The sequence below is a fragment of the Aspergillus niger genome (assembly GCF_000002855.4).
Source record: "Aspergillus niger supercontig An15".
Lineage (NCBI taxonomy): Eukaryota > Fungi > Ascomycota > Eurotiomycetes > Eurotiales > Aspergillaceae > Aspergillus > Aspergillus niger.
The window spans coordinates 41,127-56,338 of NT_166530.1; the positions used below are offsets into that span (position 1 = coordinate 41,127).

Genomic DNA, 15,212 nt, shown 5'->3' on the forward strand with positions numbered 1-15,212 from the left:
GCTCAACGCCTTGTTCCGCAACAACCCCCCTCGAATATTGTATTCTCACACGCCCAAAACCCAGCACCATGGATATCGCCCTCGAAATTTGGGACACCTTTATTGGTGATCGTCTATACGCCTCTCTACTTCCTCTCTCTCTTGCCTCATCCGCCTCGCTCCCCGGCTTCACTACTGTCACCAACAGCACCCTGTCGTTCTTTGGTGCAACCCAGCCCTTCGTTTACGAACCGGCTACTCAATTGATCTACTTGGAGCCTTCCAAGTTTGCCTATCTGAGCGCCTGGCCAAGGAACAATATCTACCGTCAATTCCTCAGTTTCTTCTTGATCGTCTGGTATGTGCGCTTGTGTTCATTTTTCTCCGGTGTTGTCGCCCCCTCCAATCTTTCCTTTGGCTAACAGGGTGGGCGCATTGTTTGCGCCTGGATTAGGATCTTCGGTATCATCGTCTACTTCATTTCCGCAAGTCTATCCTACATCTTCATCTGGGACAAGACCACCGTTCATCACCCTAAATACCTCAAGAACCAAATTCCTATGGAGATCGCCCAGACTATGCGCTCAATGCCGGTTATGTCCCTGTTGACTGCCCCTTTTCTGGTCGCCGAAGTCCGTGGTTACGCCAAGCTTTATGATACCTTCTCCGACGAGCCATTCCCCTACTACAGTATTATCCAATTCCCGCTATTCATCATGTTCACCGATCTCTGCATCTACTGGATTCACCGCGGCCTGCACCACCCGCTTATTTATAAGACCTTGCACAAGCCTCACCACAAATGGATTATGCCTAGTCCCTTCGCCTCCCACGCTTTTCACCCACTTGACGGCTGGTCGCAGAGTGTCCCTTACCACGTGTTCCCGTTCATCTTCCCGCTCCAGAAGCTGGCCTACGTCTTCCTCTTCGGATTCATCAACCTCTGGACCGTGCTGATTCACGACGGCGAATACGTTGCCAACAGCCCGGTGATCAATGGAGCAGCCTGCCACACCATGCACCACCTGTACTTCAACTATAACTATGGCCAGTTCACAACCCTCTGGGATCGTCTGGGAGGCAGTTATCGCAAGCCCAACGAGGAGCTCTTCCGCCGTGACACAAAGAATGGCGAGGAGGAATGGAAGCGACAGACCAAGGAGATGGAAACCATTCTCAAGGATGTCGAAGGCGATGATGACCGGGCGTACCTGGCCGATTCACAGACCAAGAAGAACCTGTGAAGACGACAATCATGACCACTCAAAAAGGGACCTTTTCACGCAGGTTATACGAGATTGTCTCTGTTACCGGGCCCAGACTTCATATAACGAGTTCATGGCTTCTCCCTAATTTTCGACCTTCTCACGCTACGCCGCCCTGACTACGTCTTGTATAACACGGATTCTAGTATATTAATTGTTCCAGCCACCTTTATAGACGTGTATTTTAATTCAACCCTGAGTCACTGGTTATGCCCCTGCTTCTGAAGGAATACCGGAATTGTACCGGCCAGTTGTCTGTTTGGTTTGTTTTTTTCTTGTCCTTTTGCTTTGTACATATGATCAATCGACGGAAAGGGGAGCGGAGGTTTCGATACTCACATTCTAATCATTTCCTGCACTACGCTAAATATAGAGAGGTGTAGATACAACACCTAATGGAAAGGCAGCAGGAAAATCCCAAAAAACTCGTGTTAGCAGAACATAACGAGAAGATTCAATGGAATAAAACAGTTCCTTTCTTTTCTTTTCTCTTCTTCTCTTTAGTGGTTTTATCAGAGTCTTTTTGCTTTTTAGTTTGAACGCCCTCACCCGCTGAAATTGGTCGAGATAAAAACAAGTGCCACAACCTAACTTATGTATGTATACAGAAGGGGGAAGAGAATAAATATTAGAAATCCTGGAACTGAAAATTGAACATCTCCCGTCCCTAGCACATCTGAGCCGATTAAAGCCAATCAAATTCCTCCCCCGCTCATTCGATGTCCACGCTCGCATCGGCTTCAGCAATATCCATTTCCCCATCTGCCGGGATACTTTCAGAAGCGGCGGTCTCTTCCGGAGCCGGAGGCGGAGCGACTGTGCCGACAGGAGTAGCTGTGGCCATGGCATCCGCAATGAACGATTCCTCGACGCCGGCTTTCCTGCGGAACACTCTGAGCCAGCGCTGGCCCCATTGCCGGATGATTTCATCCTCTGGCAAGTTTCCACTTCCATCTCCTCTTTCCATCTGCTCGTCGTTGCTTCCGCCGGCCACTGAGACGATGGAGTCTTCGATGACCCTGAAAAGAGATTGCATATCAACCCTCTCACGACTGAGCGTCTCATCGAGGACGCTGAGCTGCGGCTCGTAGAGACCTGGCTGAGTACGTGCGGCAACAATCTGGCGCAGGCGGTTGGTGACCTTTCCGACTGTGGCGGAGATCATCTCGAAAACGTGAGATTTGGCAAGGACGGTTCCTGCCTCTAGCTTGTCTACCAGTGCCCATTCAATGACTGACAGCGGGGTCAGAATGGTGTAGTTGAGAAGCTTGTCAATGATGTTGATTCCGACGCCAGGCTGATCAACCCAATACTCCATGACGGAGGTTATGATCTGACGCCTCGCCTGTGCAGATTGGGGCCCGATGGCCAGGAGTCGTTCCTTGTTCCGCTCAATGCAGGACAGTACATGAGACAGAGACTTGGAGCCAACAAAGCAGATAGCCGTAACAAAGGCGTCCGTTGAAGGCAGCAGCGGGTCTTCGACACCGAGAGATCTGGCTTGCTCTTCAATTGCGTTTATAAGTGGCTGGATCTCCTCATCGCTAGCCTTCTTGCGGACCAGCTGCATAATTTCTCTGCCTTCGTTGGCATACGGAGTAGCTGGACAAACACATTAGCCAATTGTCTTGAATCCGAGCCAAAGTCGAGTTGTTGAAGTAGTAACAGGAAAGAGTGGACGTGAGGCGAAGGGTAGAAAAACTTACTATCAGACGAGTACTTGAAATCAGGTGTGTCTTTCTCTTTCCCTTCCGTAATCAAGTCTTGGTATGGGTCAGGGAGAGTGCCCCTAATACGCTGTGCAAAGCTCAGCCGGATCTCCTTGTCGAGGGCACCATTGATAAAAGCCATCCTAGGGTGAACCAGAGGCAGCTCCAAGTCATCAATCCTAATGCGTGGTCAGCTGATCTGTACTGCGTCCTGTATGTGCATATGCCTTACCATTCACTCCATTTCCAAGTGAACCCAAAGTTGCTCAAGTGATGAGAGAACCAATCCAAGAAACGATGGCTTAGGTCCAAATCTATTGTCTCCAGGCTGCGATACAAGAAGCGAATGGCACGTCCTAAACTGGGTGCGATCGCGGCCGGGGCGATCTTACAGCACTCCGTGAGAACTGAGTGGTAGTAGACCAGTTTGTGCTCGGGAGACGGCAGCTGGAACAGTTGGGAGAACACGGCGTCCACAGCAACATCCTCTGGTTTCCAGAGATTGATGTCTCCTGGTAAATCACGCAGCCTATCGAAAGGAGTCGCTCGCTTCACGAAGGTGTGTGGCGTGAAATAGCAGTCGACATCAATCAAAAACTTCGCCGTCGCAATGCGGTTGAAATCAAGAATGTTGATGGTATCGACGAGGGCATCACGCAGCAAGGAAGATGCGATATCTGAAGTAGGAGGGACTGTTTCCATGTCTTGATTTGCGTACACGGAAAGGTACACCTCCGGAAAGATTGCTCTTGTTCCATTCTTCACCGGACTCGGAACAGTGATCTGGGGGAATGCATGCTTTGGGCCGTTTTCATAAGCCTTCGGCTCTGCGCCATTGTCCTGTGTCTCTTGCCCCTCTTGTGCTTCCTCGGGCTCTTGTGCATTTAGTGCCTCTAATGCTCCTCTCCATGGCCTAGGAAGACACGCGAGCTCCCAACCCCGGCCGGACTCTTTTTGTAACTGATTCTGGAGTAGGCTAATGACACTTGGCGTGGCAATTGACTTCCCATTCTCCAGGCCGAATGGATTAACCAGGTCCACAAGAGTATGTGGGGTGGAAGCGATGATGTCTGTCTTCTCCAGAAGTGCGGTGGCTTGGGACTCGAAACCGGCTGCTGGAGAGGCCATAACGTACGGAATGGTGAAGAGAATAATTTTCACCAGCTCCAGACCGATCAACTGTATGCGCATAGTTAGCAAACCTGCGATCCTTGAGAACTGTCGGGATACCGGCGTCGCTTACATCTTCCGAGGATGCTGTTTGAAGGTCGACAGCACGCGCAAAGAGCTCCTCCAGTATCGGGAAGATGCCATCCCCTTCGAAGACACATTGGAGACAACCCAGGAACCGCAGAAGAAGCTTGACCTCGCGCCACGCGCCAGCGTCAATGTACTTCTGCAAGCACACGCCTGACTTGTTGAGAACGTCGGACACGAGCTCGGATTTCTGGAAGTTTGCAATGAGGACGGTCGCGGCGATAAAAGGGATCTTTAGCGGCTGCTCCAAAACACTAGTATAATAGGAACACTATTAGCTCCAAGCTATGCGGGATTTCGAACAGGCCAAAAGGGGGACAGCCAAGTCAGTCAAGCCATACAGGTCAAGCGCAATATCGACAAACGAGTTCCTGAACTCCTGATCTTCGTAGTTGTCTGTTACACTTCTTGCGATGCTTACAGCGTCGTCTTCTGCTCGTCTGGCAGCCTAAAGAACGTTCGCAGTGAGCTACAGCACTTGTCTCACATATTCGGGCCATTGAAAAAGGGTATTCGTACAGATTCAGCGATCGTAAGCAGTTGCCTCCGGACCTTGACAACAAGCGGCTCCTCATAACGACGCCTCTGGCGGCGGTCATAGTCATCATCTTCTGCAGTATTCCAAGAAATTGTTAATGGTAAGTGGCCACGAGGGAGCTTCATCTATAAGCCATAACCAGAGTCTGGGGGGCATGGTGGCCATTGGCAAACAAGCAATTGAAGCCAAGGACTCGATCACAGCAGGATTGCGTATTTTACTGACCTCTGTAGCGCCTCTTGCGCCCACCACCCCTGGGGCCATGAGGCCGGCGTTCGTAGTCGGCCATCGCTAGCGGGCCTTACGTCCACACGAGCAGTCTTGCGCAACGACTGTCTCTAGATGATATTGGGAGCCAATTCAAGCTGTAGCCAGCACGGCTTCTAAGGACAGCGGCAGTGAGGAGCTCTTTAGCGGTATTGCCGTCGCGATAGGAAGGGCATGTGTCTAAGGAACAAAACATCACCAATAGTGCTCAGCTGCTGGTCGGGACTCGGGATCCTCCGTCCCGCTGATTATCTAACCATGTTCTTTCTCCTGCCTTCACAGCCAGCCAGAGCTCCAGTGGAGCCGGGGGAATTGCTGCGTGCAGGACCTGACTACTAGTACTTACTATACTTAACTACTTACTGCTCCATAAGAAGGTCCTAACTGTGTCGACTACGCCACAGCTACGGGGGGCAAAGGGGAGCTTGAATGGGAAGGAAGTCCCACAGCAACATTTGAAAACACAAAGTAATACCCATACGTGTATATGCTTCCCCAGTAAAACATAAGAGCAAACTTGTACCCATAGAAAACTGCAAGCATGCAAGCTAGAAGAAGTCAAGCAAAGGGAAAATACAGAATGCTGTGGTTATACACAGTTCGAGAACGAGAGTATCCAGGCAAAGTTCTTTGGGGCCTCTAAGATGAATGACTAGGAACAGCAGCAAGCAGGTAAATAGGTGAGTCGTCTGCTCTGGGAGGTTAGAGACAGGGACCAGATAGCTTCATGGCCGTCAATGCCAAGTGGACGAGGCTGAGAAGAGGAGAGAAAGGGGGAGTAGGCCGGAGAGGTGAGGTTAGAGGCGGAAGGGACCACAAGAAGATGAAAACGGAGACAAAGAGATATAGATTCACAGCAGAAACAGCATGAACGGGGCTTCTAGCGCGGCAAGTCGGGAAAGAAGACCTCCAATACCTATATTCAAGCACACTGACAGGCACGCGGTATGGCGCATCCAAACAAAGAAATCCTCAAAGATATCTGACGCATTTGTAGGATATTCATCTTTCCGCCCTTGTGGAATAAACTTGCGGCAATTTGTGAACAGAGCCCGTTCGATCGAGATATGAAGCTATGCAGACTTGATCCCGGAAGGCAGACTCACGCAATAAGGGTATCACTTTTTTCCCTCCCAAGAGCTGTCTCAGACACCTCAGTAACTCCAGGCTATACCATCGCGTCAACCCCTTTGCGTGAAACAGTCATGATCCACTAAAACCTCCCACTCTCAAAAACTTTTCTGGTCATCAAGAGCCACAATCTTCTCTGCGCCACCTACTCTCCCAGAGATCCATCCCCTCTCACACACGCACACTCCCTCTCTCTCTCAGTACAACCTCTTTCTTTTTCTTTTCGTTGTTTTTTTTCCTCTCGTTTTTTTTTGATGGGGTATTTTCTTTCTCTTTTCTCTCTTCAACTTTCTTTCTCCTGCTCCTCATGCTCACGTTTCACCCTATCTTTCAGTATTCTGCCATACAGAAGCCAGCTCCCGGATGCCCCAGCCTATGGATTAGGTCTACAGATTTGAATAAACCTTTCCCAGTTCAAGAACCGCCTGATGAATGAAGATAAGCTCGTAGGGCATGACATCAAATTTCCGCAATCAGGTGCAAATATGTTTGCACACGTAAGGGCGTGTAGTTCGTCAGATTCGCGCGGTTTGACTCAGTCAAGACGCGCTATCATTTCTTCCTTCGTAAGAGGCTTGAAGTTGGTGATGTCTAACCCGCGAGCCTCAAGTGCAGGACGTGCATGAGGAGGAATCAGCCGGCTGTTCATCGCGGGCGCAATAGAGAGTTCTATGACAGTGTCAGGTCGTCAGTATGGGGGGCAGCCAAGAGCAAGGAGTTTTCAGGAAGACCGACCATGCCTGGAGAAATCGAACAGATTAGGGAGCTCCCTGGTAGAGCCGTTCGGGTGCCGCGAGTCGGGCAACCGGGTGTTAGGATCCCGAAGTTCGTCGAAGAATGGGTGGCACATCGCTTCAATTGCTGAAAGCCGTTGCGTCGGTGTGTATTCCAACAGGGCGGAGATCAAATCGATAGCCTCATGGGGGGCCCTCCGGAAGACCTGAAAGACATCAGCAATTTGCAGTCGAAATTATTTCCACGAACTGGTCCCACCTTATTGAAGGGGTGTGGCTTAATCTGCGGGAACTTGTGTTCCATGTAGTTCGGGTTCATGGTGCGAATCTGCTCCCGCGTCGGGGTGCCCAGAACCTTGATGATCTCCACAAGTTGGTCGATGCCGGATTCGCCTGGGAAGAGTGGTTGTCCTAGCATCAACTCGGCCATCACGCAACCAGTAGACCATACGTCTGATTTATATTAGTACGTACGCAGAGCCCCTAGATTGAACTTGAGAGGAATTACCAATTTTCGTGGTGTAGTTTGTTGCGCCGAAAATCAACTCAGGTGCGCGGTAGTAGCGGGAGCAAATGTATGAAACATTAGGCTCATTCTCGACAAGAATCTTGGCGGATCCAAAGTCACACAGCTTCAGAATACCGGTGTTCGGGTCGAGCAGCAGGTTTTGTGGTTTTATGTCACGATGGCAGATTCCCTGCGAGTGAATGTAGGCCAGAGAACGGAAAAGTTGGTAGATGTAGAGCTTGACTTCCAGCATCGGCATGGTTGTCTTCAACTTATTGAAATAACGCGATGCCCGATACACCGTCTCTGGTACATATTCGAGGACGAGGTTCAAATACACTTCATCTTTCTATGGCATTTTTGTAGCATGGTCAGCAGACAAGTAGGTGGAACGACGAGTAAGATGGGATGCAGCATGAACTGGAGGGGTGGGAAGTAAGAGGAAGGCAAGCGGTGATTTAACGGAGAGCGACATACCCTTTCTCCGTTAGAGTAGTAAAATGCCTTAAGTTCTACGATATTCGGGTGGCGCACGATCCGCATGATCTGAAGTTCACGATTCTGGAGGGGCTGTTAGCGACCGGGTAGGCGATGACGAGCATTGGTGGCCTCGCATACTTTGAACCGTTTGTCCTGAAGAACCCTCTTGATAGCAGCATCTTCGCCGCTGGGCATCATCTTCGTTTGGAAGACGACGCCAAAGGATCCATTGCCAACGATTTTACATTGTGAATAGGAGATCTCCTTGGTCTCTCCTGTAAGTCCATCCTGGACTTTCTCGCGAACGACTTCTATATGAGCAAGAACAAGGAAAAGGTTAGCAATCGAGTCCACCAGATGGGCTTAGCAACAATTGCGTTAAGAACGGCACGTCTCTTACCACCCATGCGCAGACTCGAGAAGACCCCAGGTCTATTCTGTGACATCACGGACGGCTAGTGGGGACAACACCGGGCGGCAACGTGGGCGATGCTATCGAGAATATGGAGGGCTGGACTTCAACAGCGGATGTCGGAAAGGGACGCAAAAGTAAGGCGTGAGGTCCGTTTTGGGCAGACTGTACTCGGTGGAGCACTAGTTGGGAGGGGTGCTCTGGATGGGCGGAATATCCGAACGGTGGATGTTGAGTGGAGGTGCGCGTGAGATGAAAGGTTGAGAAGCAGGCGGGCGAATCGTAGAAGGGAAGGCTCAGACCAAGGGGACCAATGGACTTGGGGAGCGTGCCAAGAGTTGCAGACACAAGACCTGAGCAATGAACGCCCCAAAGATTGAAGCGGGTTTCCTAGATGAGGGAGGGAGGGGGGGCGGTGGGTGGTGGAGGGGAGGAGGGTTTGGATAGAAGAGGGGACAAATGTTTCTCGAAGAGAAAAATAAATAAAAAGGAAAAGAAAAAGAAAAAGGAAAAAGGAAAAGAGGAAAAAGTGAAGTTATGTGTGAGAAGAAACAGCAGCAGTAGCAAGTAGCAGTTTAGTAGTTTAAGAGTACCGAACCGCAGCTGATTCGAGGAGGGAGGAGGATTGTAAAGGGTAGGTATTGAATTTCACGCCTCAGCAAAAGTGTGGCAGTAGAATTTCAAGGAAAGGCGGGTAAAATAAGTAAGTGTAGGTAAGAGAAAGCTCAGGCTCTCAAAAGGGAGGGATGGTCGGTCGGAGGAGAAGGAAGAGGGAAGAGAGAATAGTAAGAGAGGAGAGACTTGAGCAGGTGACGTTGATGGAACGACGAAGCCCGAACACGCGAGGGCTGCAGGAACGCGGGAATAAAGCACCGGGAGGAGAGGAAGAAGGCAAGGAACACACGAGCCAACTCCGGGCAAATAAGAGATATCAGTAAGAATAGTAATGGACGTAGTTGACCAGGGAGGACAGTAGAAAAATAAAAAAGGGTAAAGGGGGGGAAATAGAGAGGGACTTTCGAAAAGTAATAATGCTAATAATGAAATCGATGAATCAGGAGCACACGGGCGCTTTTCTGACTCTTTGGAAGAAACCAATACCAAAAGGAGGGAGAAGATTACTAGCACCCGATCGAAAACCGGCCTGTCTCAATATGTGGTTAAGTTGTTACTGTTCTCTCCCTGTCTGTTACTAGTCCGTTAGGCCCCAGAAGGCAACGTTTGGGTTTGGCTTGGGGGAGGAGGAGGAGGGGGGAGGGGGCGGGAGTGGTTCAACTTACAGCAGCAGTAGCAGTAACTTTACCTTTCCCGGATGAAAGCCTGGGTAACAACCGATGAGCACGGAGCTATGGCAGAGTGTGGAGAGGCAACAGAGATGTGGATGATGGCGGTTGGAATTATTGGTACAGAGAACCTGAGGGATTGCTGTTTATGGCCGCCGGCATAAGAATAACCATTCTCTACACAGTAGCGTTCGTCCTCGAGAAAAGATCGTTATTCCCGTTCGAATAATAAAAAGCCCCCCAGTTGGACTAATTATAAGGAGACCACTTATACCTATAGCCCACCAGCCTAGTTAAGAGTACCCCATATAAAGCTATGGGTATCTTAGCACTTTACTCCATTTCCTTTTTCTTTTATTTTAATTTGAACTGATTCTAATATTAATTATCTTATTTTTATTATCCCATCTCATTACGGCAACTGGTAGCTAATGATGAAACTCCATAGGCATGAGGGTATATTGTGGGCTCGGCCCCGGAGGGGCAAGAAAATTAAATAGCTAGAATGAAAGAAAATGGAAAAGGGAAAAGAGAGAGAGAGAAAAGAGAGAGCGCGGCGTAGTGATTGGAAATAAAGAGTCAGTATACGTATGTACTGATACCATACAATACCGGATCGGCCGCTCTCTCTGCCCCAGGTCTCTGCGTCTTGCTATGACGCTATTGCCCTTACCGGAAGCAAGGTACCTGGGTACCGCTAGTAGATAGGCGGCGGTGCTACTTCTGCCCATCTCAGACGATGCCGCTAAGATATGTCACTATATACACGGTTGATGAGGGTTTTCTACATATGATACTCCGTAATTACTTTTTATATCCTAGCTTCTGTACAGAAAAACTGTTTTGCACCGCTCCTCACCAACCAACACCCCCTCCTGTCAATCGGGATAGGAAAAAAACATCGATTGGTATCTGTCCCGCATCAAGAAAGAAAAAGGAGACATTTTTGGGTCCGCGGCTGGCGTCATTCCTAGACCGAATATGAAACGGAACGGTAGGCTCAGAAGTGTAGATAAAACATAAATACCATCAATCAGGTTACATCTGAAGGTAGAGTTGTAACTTGAGCAGATCAGTAGGTCGAAAATAATGATGACGGACTTTAAGGTGGAACCATCCAGATTGGGCGTAAGGTAGACAGCTGCTGCTGGGATTGAGAGAATGAGGGCCCATTCCTAATGGGCATATGACCTTGGCTCCGAACGCCTGGGTTCGAGATTTAACATTGATATTGTCGTCCAGTAATTATCTAGCTAGTGGTGCTTAAAATGGGGGGGCGTGATGCATCTCCATTCCCAGACACCCTTGGATCGCAGTAGTAATGTTTCCCGTTAGTTATGTTGGGTAGTTAACTCCTCCACCAATGCAAGCAGACCACGCTCGGGATCAATGGCCTTGATTCCTACCATTCCTGGCATCGCATTTACAGGGGGTGGGCTAGAACAAGACCAGCAAAACCAATTTCTTCCTTGTCCCTGCAGTAGAGAAAGGAGGGGTTGGTCAGGAGATCTCCGTAACTAACTAACTAGCAACCACGGCGGTACTTCTGAGTTTGTACGTAAGTGATGGAAGAGAAACCAACGCTCTTCTAGTGTTCGGTGACTCGCGCGCCTCAACAATCTTCCCCCCCTCTCCTGGGAAGGAGAATAACCCATATCGACCTTAGGGGCGTATCTAGTGTATCTTCAGACATCTCCGCTGAGCTCAATAGCTAGTTATAACTAGCTCTAGACTTTGGAGGGATCCAGGCCTTTCAACCCATCTCATAACTTCTTCCCGCGGCCCGTCGAATGCCGATCGGGAAAGCCAAAGGCGAGCCACAGAAAAGGTGCCTGGATCACTAGTACCTCCCAACCATGTCATAGCCCGATGAAGATTTCAAGACATGGACAGTAAGAGGTAAGTAGTAAGAAGGTCGGGAGGTGGAAGGTCCACTGGGCGGTTCCGGTGACAGGCAGGGTAGTTCTGCCATCATGTGCTGCCATTGGCCCCTGGGTGTCAAGTGACCAGCCGCGATTTTCACTGGAAACCCGTTCATTGGCTAGCCGTACTATTGCATACGTATGGTAAATACAGATCAAGCCACCCAACCCAAGAAAAATGAACGGAAACCTTGGGTTAAGTACTCCGTACTAACTAAGTGCTGAGGCAAAATAGTGCGGAGGGAGGCGTGTGTATTCGGTCGCCGCATATCTGACCAGGATCTAGACTTCAACGTATTTCGGGCTGCCCACCAGGACCGGCTGCATATGTACTCTGACTCTTTACTCTTACTGAAGTTGGATTGGAGGTCGGCTTGGAATCCCGTCGGGAAGACTGGCCATAAGAAAATATTTCACCATGCGACTGTTATATCCGACGCCACAGGTACAGCAATAAAGGATGCTTGGGTCCTATGCCAATACTGCAATGACGTAGCAATAATCACCATCTCAATGCGGGATCATAAGGGCATCTTCTCTGACCAGGTTCGAAAATAGGCGAGCGCATAACGCATGTGTAGTGTTCAGAGTCTTGGTTTATCAGAGTAGAAAAAGTAAAAGTATACTGCAAAAACGATCTGGATGCATTGGGCGATGCCTTGCCCACGTGCATATTCGTGGCCCAAGCTCATCGTGTCCACGCTTGAGTTGACCAACCAATACTTGTAGCCGTTGAGCATTAGTAGTCATAGTATATCTACTACATCGTTGAGATTCGTACTTCCTGCAACCCCTCAACAAAAACGAAGTACTCCGTCGAGAAGTACTTCAATGTGTCTGTTCGTACCGCATGATGCAATTGCGCCCCCTCTGCATTCATCCGAACGGTCTCTTGTAAGCTCAGCTTTGCATGGGCATGTTGCTTAGCGGCAATAAACTCTCGTCGGGTTACAAATCTGTCGTATTGGAAGCGGATGACATATCACAAATTTACATCATCCACTCAAGCTCAGAAACAGAAGAGTCACGGGATGAGAACAGAGAGACGACGTATCTACTATCTACAGCCAACCCCACAATGACTAGGGTAAGCGCATATCGTACTAATTATTATCTAGTACTAGGAGCAGCTAATGTTAGGCTTCTTAATATAGTAGCAAGGGTCGTTGTAGTCCTGATAGTAAAGGCGATCATGTGAAGCTCATGTTTCACACGTTTAGCTGTCACCGGTAGCTCAAAGAGACAAATCCTCCGCCTTTTGGAGATTTGCTTATCCCTATTCACCCTTTTCCATCTTTCTCTGTTCTATGCCTCTTCATTAGACTTGGCATGCATGCACCTCGATCGTGTACGACCGTCCGACGTACATGAATTTTCATTCATCGGCTCAACATAACAGAAATACTCTGTGCCGTTTCCTAGCTCCCTTACCTCCCCTATCCTTGCAGATTGCTTCTTCAGAAACATGGAATTAAGTAGGTTGCTTATAAGACTCACGGAGGCATGTCACGATTGGACACGATTGGACATCTCTTGCATTTGTCTTCTGACTTGTGCCAATAGTAGCTTAGCTGTCACTGAACCTTGGGGCGCAAGAAGAGGAAGAACACCTACGGAGAAAACCGGCACGGAGATTATGCAAATCCCTTGCTGCGCGGACCTGCGAGCATATCAGCTACTACAGACAGTAAGTCTCAGCAGACCATGATCCCAGATAATACCATTTGAAAAGGCTCTGCTTAAGAATTGAGACCATGCCATTGTTGAACCATAATCTCCTTATTCGCCACCTCATCTACATCAAGTATTCAGACCACATGAGAGATTAATTGCAGCCACATACCAAGCTGAGACAGGGAAGGGCTTGAGAAATCTAATGCTCGGAAACGTTGGGGCAAGCCACTCGGAACTCATCCAGGCGTGTCGTCGAATTAAAGACGAGGTCAGAGTGTATATTGCATGTTGAAAAAGGGTAAAAAGAAAATGTCAATCATAATGACATTCAGCTCTTGCGTTCATGAGCTGTAAGAGAAGAATGGATGTAGAAGCAGGAGAGTAGAGTACTAGTCGAGCTATCGTAGCTGTCCTGCAAATCGAATTCGAGGCCAGGCACATTCGCTGGGTTCATTCATTCATCATTCTTCTTCTTTTTTTCGTTTTCTCTACTTATCTAGCTTCAAACATACATGGGTAGTTTATATGCGGGCTATAGTTCCGGTGACACTGCAGACCGTCTATACATCCCATTGAAGTTTGCTGGTGTGTGTGGATATAAGCTGAGCATGCACGTACTTGGGGCTAGGTACTCAATAGTAACATACATACCACATGTGAATTTATCTGCTGATGCTCGACTCCGGGACTCGAAATACAAATACAATACCTGGCATTCACACTAACAAGTATCATATTAGAAATGCCCCACATCGACTCAAATGGTACCTCAAAAGGGCCAGGCTGATTGATGCACATAAGAAATCCTCCTGTGTGCATTTGTGCGCTTGGCCAAGCGCACCACGGAAAGTGGCAGGCTGAGAGTCTGGAAGGGCTATGGCTCGACAAAATAATCGATAATTGTCTATAATGAGGCCTAGTTGAATCCACCAGCTCAAGAGTGGTTACAGTAAAGGGGTCAGGTGATTATTGAGAAAAGATACGACAATTGATCTACCAAACCATGACTTTGTGAATCTAGGTGCAGGCAGTGTTGTTCATATGCTTCGGATTAGGCTCTACTAGATACGCTCTCGTCCTGCTACTGTGCATACCTTTCCGACATACCATACCCACCAACAACCAGAGACAGCCAGCAGCAGCGGAGGAGAGGCAGGCAATAATACCATGGCTAACTGTTCCTACGAATCATGAAACATCATTAATATGTAGGGCTCTTCTTTAGGGCCATTGCAATCATGAGGTGGGTTACCTCATTCACTGATCCTTGGCTCTCGTTTTCAGAGTTTGGCCCGGTCGGCAGGCAGCCTAAAGGCATGCATGCTGCTTGGTTACTACGGATCGCCGGGGGGGCCACACAGCGTCAGCAGATCACACTCACTGGCTCAAGGTGGTCGTGACTTTTTTCTTTTTTCTTTTTTCCGCCCCCCTCTCTCCCGAGTTCCTCTCAGGTGACCGCAGCTTTGTTGTCTCGGTGAGGCAACTCATGCAACAACCATTGGCCACCAAATGAACAATTTTACCACTGCTTCAGACATCCCTCCATAGTTCATGATGCGATTTTCGTGAAACAGACTAGGGACCCTACTGGAACACAACTTATACCGAGCCTTTGATTAGTAGTTCCAACTCAACGATGGTTTATTTGATAATGGTGAGTAGGAAGCAGCATAGTAGAACGGCAGACCAGTGAAATGGATGACATCGATGGCTTAGTTCCCATCATAGTTGTTCCGGAAAGGAATGCTGCAAATTCTGCTTTATCTACTTTCTCGATCGTACTATGTAGGCTGAGGGCCCGTATGACCGCGACGTTGAAACCCCCAGCTACTAATGTAGATGTTGGTAGTACCATATCGCTCACAGCGTTGATATATCTGAATATTTGGTGTCCACCACTACGACTAATACATCCCTAAATGCTACCAAGGCTTGTTTCTCGGAAAAGACAACCCTGTATCTTGACACCATCTCTTCGGCAGGAGGGTCAAACAATTGTGCCTGCCTTAACCGAGATCAACAATATAACCAGCGCCGGGCCCCCCCCCCCCCC

The 15,212-nt window shown here is 48.8% G+C and overlaps 4 protein-coding genes across 4 annotated transcripts; 1 reads left to right on the forward strand and 3 right to left on the reverse strand.

Moving 5' to 3' along the window:
- Positions 1 to 68: 68 nt before the first annotated feature.
- Positions 69 to 1,223, forward strand: An15g00150 (uncharacterized protein; the record flags this gene model as incomplete). The annotated part of the gene is made up of 2 exons (XM_001396517.3): positions 69 to 337; positions 434 to 1,223. The coding sequence occupies 2 exons, from the start codon at positions 69 to 71 to the stop codon at positions 1,221 to 1,223; spliced, it is 1,059 nt and encodes a 352-aa protein (XP_001396554.1).
- A 733-nt stretch (positions 1,224 to 1,956) lies between these two features.
- Positions 1,957 to 5,037, reverse strand: An15g00160 (uncharacterized protein; the record flags this gene model as incomplete). Its single annotated transcript, XM_001396518.3, has 7 exons — positions 1,957 to 2,846; positions 2,951 to 3,132; positions 3,186 to 4,132; positions 4,197 to 4,464; positions 4,552 to 4,658; positions 4,730 to 4,821; positions 4,974 to 5,037. 7 exons carry the CDS (start codon positions 5,035 to 5,037, stop codon positions 1,957 to 1,959), a joined length of 2,550 nt encoding a protein of 849 aa, XP_001396555.1.
- Positions 5,038 to 6,681: 1,644 nt separating this feature from the next.
- An15g00170 (uncharacterized protein) lies at positions 6,682 to 8,314 on the reverse strand (the record flags this gene model as incomplete). Its single annotated transcript, XM_001396519.3, has 7 exons — positions 6,682 to 6,815; positions 6,882 to 7,086; positions 7,140 to 7,333; positions 7,389 to 7,737; positions 7,866 to 7,949; positions 8,007 to 8,179; positions 8,269 to 8,314. The coding sequence occupies 7 exons, from the start codon at positions 8,312 to 8,314 to the stop codon at positions 6,682 to 6,684; spliced, it is 1,185 nt and encodes a 394-aa protein (XP_001396556.1).
- Positions 8,315 to 13,487: 5,173 nt separating this feature from the next.
- An15g00180 (hypothetical protein) lies at positions 13,488 to 14,328 on the reverse strand (the record flags this gene model as incomplete). The annotated part of the gene is made up of 4 exons (XM_059744421.1): positions 13,488 to 13,603; positions 13,672 to 13,708; positions 13,811 to 13,868; positions 14,267 to 14,328. 4 exons carry the CDS (start codon positions 14,326 to 14,328, stop codon positions 13,488 to 13,490), a joined length of 273 nt encoding a protein of 90 aa, XP_059602404.1.
- Between the last annotated feature and the right edge of the window lie 884 nt (positions 14,329 to 15,212).